We start from the raw sequence: 6,504 nt of genomic DNA, 5'->3' as shown, positions 1-6,504 counted from the left end.
TGTCGATATGCACAATGCCTAGTATATATCATTTATAGATAAGAATATTGGGATACCTAATCTCATTCAGTCTCTTAATTTTTATATCTTAGTATTAGCCCAGAAAATGGTTTCACCATCGGTAGTTTTCTTTGAGTTTCATTTTCGTGAACATATTACTCGAGTGGAATATTAACGCGCAAGTTCAAATATTGCATTGGTTGATACGAACAATGCCTAGTAGTTTATAGATAAAAATCTTGAGGTATTTAATCTCATTCGCTCTCCTAATTTTCGTTTCTCAGTATTAGCCCTACGAAATGCTCACAACTGGTGGTTTTCTTTGAGTTTCATTTTCGTGAACATATTCTCAAGTGGGATATTTATCGCTAATTTACAACATTATAAAGGTCTATACCCAAAATGCATAGTATTTATCTTTTACTTATAAAAATATTTGGGTACCTAATGTCATTTCCTATCCTACATTTCATCTCTCCAACCTAATCAATGACAATCAACTTTAAACTCAATTGCTAAGTGATGTGAAAAAATCTCAAATACAAGTCAAGAATTTTGAATTAAAGAAGACAAAAATCTAAGAAATGTCAAGAATAACTATAAAAAAATAATATAAAAATATTTGTGATGTCAAATTTTTTGGTAAAAACAATTATATAAATACAACTGTAACTACTAATTATAAGTATATCTAAACAAAGAAGGCAAAACAACCACCACCCCTCAGTTGTTCACAAAATGGACCAAAAACATTGATGTTTTGTCCATATTTTCCTTTGCATGCGGTGCTTACATGTTGTCTAGAGAGCGACTTCCTCTCCGCCCAATTCTCTTCAATTTCTCCTTTTTGGTCATTACAATCTTTTTCCTCGTCGTCCGATTTCTGGACGGCGAGGCAAGCGAAACCGCCTCTCTCTCCGCCTTGTGCTACCGCCACCTTTTGTTTTCTTGTTTATCTTGGTAAAAAATGGCGATCTTAAAACCCTTTCAACTTTTAGAAATAAACATCATTTCCGCACAAGATTTGGAGCCCGTTTCGAAGAAAATGAAAACTTATGCAGTTGCATGGGTGAATCATCGTCGAAAGCTTTCGTCTCATGTTGATGCGGAGGGAAATACAAATCCGACATGGAATGATAAATTTGTTTTCAGGGTTGATGAGGAATTTCTTCGACAGGATACATCTGCTGTTATGATTGAAGTTTATGCTGCGCATTGGTTCCGGGATACCCTTGTTGGCACCGTTCGAATCCTCGTCGGGAACCTAATTCCGCCTCCTACTCATCCACACCGCCGCCGTCAAACCTTCGGTGGAATGCGGTTTGTTGCACTTCAGGTTTTTACATGTCCTTTTGTTGTTCAGATTCGAATCATCACAATTCACATACATGCAATCATTTTTGTGGTTTTTGCATTTGATGCATTGATGTTGTGAGCTAATAATCTTACATTATCTGTCATTTGATCCAATGTTATAGCTGCCTTCATGGCATTTGTGGTTGTAAATTATTAGAAATCATGAAGATATACAACAATCTTGCATTTGAGATATCGCTAGTGATTTCTGGATCGATGTACGCTTGTTTCAGGTACGTCGACCTTCGGGACGACCACAGGGAATATTGAACATTGGTGTGGCCTTACTGGACAGTTCAATGAGGAGCATGCCATTGTACACACAAGGTGCCTCGGCTGTTGGATTTCGCAATTTGATGGAGGACCCAAATCTCAATAACCATCGTCAAAAAAAAGACGATGAATACAACAATAATCAGGCACCGACTCTCAAGCCGATACTGCGTCGCTCGAAAAGTGAACGTAGCGAACTCTTACACTTGGACAATTATTCCGACACAAACAGTTCCCTGGTAGCAATCCCGAAAAAGATGGATGCTAGAGGAAATGGCGGGTCGATGCTGAGTATATCGGAAGCTGGGGAGACTTTCATTAAGAGCAAGAACAAGAAAGGCAAGGCGAGTTCAGTTATCAGTGGCGCAGAGCTTCGGGAGAAACCGAAACAGAAAGGTAAGAAAGGAAAGGCAAGTTCAGTGGTAAGTGATTCAATTGTTAGCAAAGAAACCTCCGTTTATGACAAGATTTCAAAGCCAGATTTGAAGAACAAAGGCCAAGGAAACGTGGACAAAAATAACGAAAAACCGAGGAAGGAATTGAATGGCGCCGCACCAGCAAACAAGGTGCTTGATGAGAAACTAGGTAAGAAAGTTGGGGGGCAAGCTATAGAGAAACCACCAGTAACAACCATTGGAAAGCCTGTTTCGAAGTTCAATGGATATGAATATGGTGGTGCACCAAAGGGTAACAAATTTGTGATAGGAGCACCATTCAAAGCTCATTCAATTTTTTCCGACTCGGAAGTCGGGCCCCCACCGTCTGAGGTGGCAGCTATGATGGCTGAAAGGAAGTATCCTCTGGATGATAATCAGAGCTCTGTGTTGGATGGTTGGAGCTTAGATGAAAGTGTTGAAGGGCTTAAATCCAAGTTGGAGAGGTGGCGAATGGAGCTACCACCGTTGTATGATCGAGGCTTCTCTACGAGCAGCTACCAATCGAAGTCAAGTTCTCGGCCAACCCGGAGGAAAGCTGATAGTAGCATTGGCTTATTCTCATGCTTTGGCAACATCTGTGGGTACGAGTGCCAATGCATTTGTGGTAAGCCTCCCGGGAGGAGTATGAGCTCAAGTAGGTTCCGTAGCCCGGCTACCACTCCGGGCCGGTCATACCTTTGAGAAAGAATAAATTCAATGCCAAATTAAACATGTTATGACATGATTAGATAGTTTCGGTCATACCTTTGAGAAAGAATAAATTCAATGCCAAATTAAACATGTTATGACATGATTAGATAGCTTTGGACATTATTAAATAAGAACAAACTATTTATACTGTCCACTATGATCAAATATTGTATACCAAACATCCACTTAGTATATTTATCGAGGTGGGGTTAGTGCCTCACAAATTACCTCTATTGACCAAGAGACTTCCCATTGATTGATTTAGATTTGTGTTTGGGAGAAAATTCAGACTTTTGAGGCACATGAAAGCCTAAGGCAAAGATATGACGGGACAAGTTAGGAAATCAGTTTTAAGTATTCTTTACTTTCATGTCTTTCTTATAACTATGTAATGTGTCTGGTTTCTTAGAGTAATGATGTAAGAGATTTCTTGTCAGTCTAAACAAATAATTGAATTCTTTCCTCTTGTACTTTTCCACTGTCCTCTAAATATGCAATTTCCAGTTCCTCTATTGTGTTTTTTCCGTGCAAAGGTGTACTTTTATTAGTAAACGTAAATTTGTGCCTCAGATTAAAAGATTTTTTCCAGAATTAATATTATTTCATGTATTAAATCAAAGAACCAAAGAAAAGAAGTGCAAGCTGTAATTGTACAACGGTCGATTAATCTTGCAAGTGATGAAAATAAGGCGTCCGTTGTCTCTTTTTCTTGCAAGCACGTATCACTCTCAAACATGGAGCAGCACCAACTTATGTATTGTTGCATCAATTATCACATTCACATGTCACGTGCCCTCATCACTCTTGAACTCGGACTAGCATCACCTAACATGCCATTGCACCAATTATCAAACTCAAGAATTTCAAGAAAATAAGATGAGAGTCTGGATATGGAAGTGTGAGGATTCAGATGTATTCATCATGTATATAACTACCTTGAAGCATCAGCTTTTGGCATTTAATTTCTCCAGAAGGATCTTGTTCAGAAGTGCAGGATTAGCCTTGCCTTTTGATTCTTTCATTATCTAGTAATTGTAAGGAAAATATAAAAAGGATTAAAAAAAAAGCCACCGGAGCAAATACTAATGAAAACAATGTCGAGCCCCAGATAATAGAAAAAATCTCTTAAATTGTACGAGAATTGTACCTGGCCAGCAAAATAACCTTGTAGCTTAGTTTTACCCCCTCGATATTGCTCTAACTGCTTTGGATTATCTGCAAGGACTTTATCCACCATCTTCTCAATCTCAACAGGGTCTGCAATCTGATTTACAAGAAAATGGAAATCAGTCTTTCTGCTCGTCATATGCTTACATTCCCAATGATATCACCTTTATCACATCCACAATTATGTTTTACTCTTGTATCAACTTAATGAAGTACTAAAAGTCAAAACAATGAGCATGAAAAGTGTTAAAAGAGTGTTCTGCTGATTGTACCCAAAAAATGTCTTGAACCATCTCACATTGGAAATATGGAGTCCCTATCACAAGCATACCACTTTTGTGTGCTGGACTATGTAGAGCCTAATCATATTGTTCACTTACCCCCTCAATTGCAAAAGGTCGACGAATGGCGGGAGTCACCTTGGCAACTTCTGTATCCAAGGGAAGATTTGGGATAGTCCAGACATGTATTAGTTCACCCTAATATACTTGCCATATATGAAGGATTTTAGAGAGTCCATTTTAAAAGACAAGATTGGCATGAGATCCTTTGGATGCTTCTTTCTTGTAGGGAAAATATGAAATAACAAATGTCTTAGTTCTCACATTGAGGACAACTCACCAACACAGATGTATCAGTATATACTGTTTTCTCACTCGATTTCATTTGATTGTACATCCAATCCTATCATTCCATATCTGAAGAGGGGCCGGACAGACACAGCAGGCACATTTATGAGAAGCACTTAAGAAACTATACATGCATGTAACCTATTACATTTTAATATTGAATATTAATGATTCGTTTGCTGCATAATCTATTTAACAGTAGCTCCAATTCCATTCGTTCTTCAAATTCTCAATTTTTTAGTATATGGAACTTATCCCACCCCAAAGGCTCCTGACTCGAAAGAATAATAACATGGCCCATAAACCATAGACCAGCTTGAAAAAGTGAAGATATTGTTTGGCACTGAATATAGAAAATTACAACTAAAAATTTAGGGGATTAGCAATGCATTTGACAGTTTGCAGATTATGTGGCAATCATCAGGATAAATAAATTTATTGGTAGCATTTGAATTGGCATGAAAGCCAAGTCAATCTAACATTTATCCCTTGTTCGGTAGGAATTAGAATCTAGATTTTAATTTAAGTCAAAGTCAACAATTAATTTTAACCACATATTTAATTGGATTCACAACTTTTCAGCCACACATTTCATTAACTTTTATCAAAATCTACTAAAAAATAGATTTTAATCCCCACCAAACAGGGGCTTTGATTAAAAGTTCTCAAAAATATAATTTAAAGCAACAAAAATGATAAGCAAATAAAGTCAGAGACATAATGAAATTTGACTTGCCTGAACCAAATTCTTCTCTTTTATCAGCCCTTTTACAGTTCCACCCTTTGCCATCAACTCGAATAATATCTGCAAATTTTATCCAAAAGCACTGAAACACAAGCAGAACCTAAGTTATCTACAAGAAAATATAGTGCATACATATAGATGTCCAACATCTCCCAACCTTTCCTCCACTTGTATGCACATGTGTGATTGGTTTCTCGACTCAAAATGTAGTTCTCATTGGATAACCAAATCCAATAATACATTTAACTTTATAACTTTAGAATATTAAATGGACAAATTGATGAGGACATCCTTTATAGTTGGACTTTTATTATTGTTTCAGTATTTTAGTTGGACTTTTATTTAAGTTTACGTATTTTAATTAGGACTTGAATAATGGGCTTGGCCCTATATTTCTAGGTTTTCATTATTTAAACCTATCATTGGTTTGTAATTTCTTAGTTGATGAATTGATTAAGAATTATAAAGTTGGCTTGGCCGTTTTCTCTCCTCCTCCTCGTTTCTGTCTTCTTCTTCTCTTCTCCTCCCCTTCCCTTCTTGCTATTTACTAATTCAGTAATCTCCCTACATCAAATTGGTATCAGAGCAAACTTGGGAAAACAGTTCGGTGTTCACTGCGTGGCTCCAAATCAGTCTCTGCAGAATCCAGTTAACACTTCACCGTCTTTGCATGTGTTCCAGTGCTCATAATCAATTTCGGCAGACTCCAGTTTAACATCACACCGCCTCCTGCAACTGCAAATCCCCCCCAGAACCGCCGCTGCAATTCTCCCCACCGAAAGCGCCTCCTGCCCGCAACTGTCAACACCCAGCCCCACCACAACCGCCGCTGCAATTCTCCCCAGATCACATCCAAACACATCACCAATCCAACCGCTGAAATCAAAGCCTCACAGTAAATCAAAAATTGAAGCAAACTGTTCGGACTTACAGAAAGGGAACCCGCCTCTCAAGCTCGATCCTCCGTCGTTCACAAAGAGAGACCCCTGAGACAGAAGTAGTTGGAAACTGTCGATTCTATGAAGAAGCCGCCAACAGTGATGGGTGGTACCGGACTCGACGACACGCAGAGAAGGGTTCACGTCCGACAACAGTGAACACCGACAGCCGAATCAGCGACAAAGAGAAAGACGCTCACTGCCACATTGAGGAATTATTAATTAAGTGGGTTTTGGGTTAATTGGTTTAATAATTAAGTGGGTTGGGT

The 6,504-nt window shown here is 38.3% G+C and overlaps 2 protein-coding genes across 3 annotated transcripts in view; one reads left to right on the top strand and one right to left on the bottom strand.

Moving 5' to 3' along the window:
• Positions 1-717: 717 nt before the first annotated feature.
• On the top strand, positions 718-3,268 carry LOC111391652. The gene is made up of 2 exons (XM_023016902.1): positions 718-1,336; positions 1,590-3,268. Exons 1-2 carry the CDS (start codon positions 968-970, stop codon positions 2,745-2,747), a joined length of 1,527 nt encoding a protein of 508 aa, XP_022872670.1. The 5' UTR covers positions 718-967; the 3' UTR covers positions 2,748-3,268.
• Positions 3,269-3,327: 59 nt separating this feature from the next.
• LOC111391651 (glutamyl-tRNA(Gln) amidotransferase subunit B, chloroplastic/mitochondrial) overlaps positions 3,328-6,504 on the bottom strand; it is a 13,761-nt gene continuing 10,584 nt past the window's right edge. The window contains exons 7-10 of one of the 2 annotated variants that reach the window (XR_002702142.1): positions 5,289-5,379; positions 3,904-4,020; positions 3,692-3,781; positions 3,328-3,581 (exon numbers count right to left, since the gene is read on the bottom strand). Coding sequence is in view for 1 of the 2 variants with exons in the window: in XM_023016900.1 (XP_022872668.1) it covers positions 3,701-3,781; positions 3,904-4,020; positions 5,289-5,357 (267 nt within the window). In the remaining variant the exon portion in view is untranslated. The remainder of the gene's footprint in view (positions 3,582-3,691; positions 3,782-3,903; positions 4,021-5,288; positions 5,380-6,504) is intronic. The other variant, XM_023016900.1, reaches the window with a different exon arrangement.

This window comes from Olea europaea, unplaced genomic scaffold (assembly GCF_002742605.1).
Source record: "Olea europaea var. sylvestris unplaced genomic scaffold, O_europaea_v1 scaffold810, whole genome shotgun sequence".
Taxonomy (NCBI): Eukaryota; Viridiplantae; Streptophyta; class Magnoliopsida; order Lamiales; family Oleaceae; genus Olea; species Olea europaea.
This window is presented reverse-complemented; position numbering and strand designations above follow the sequence as displayed.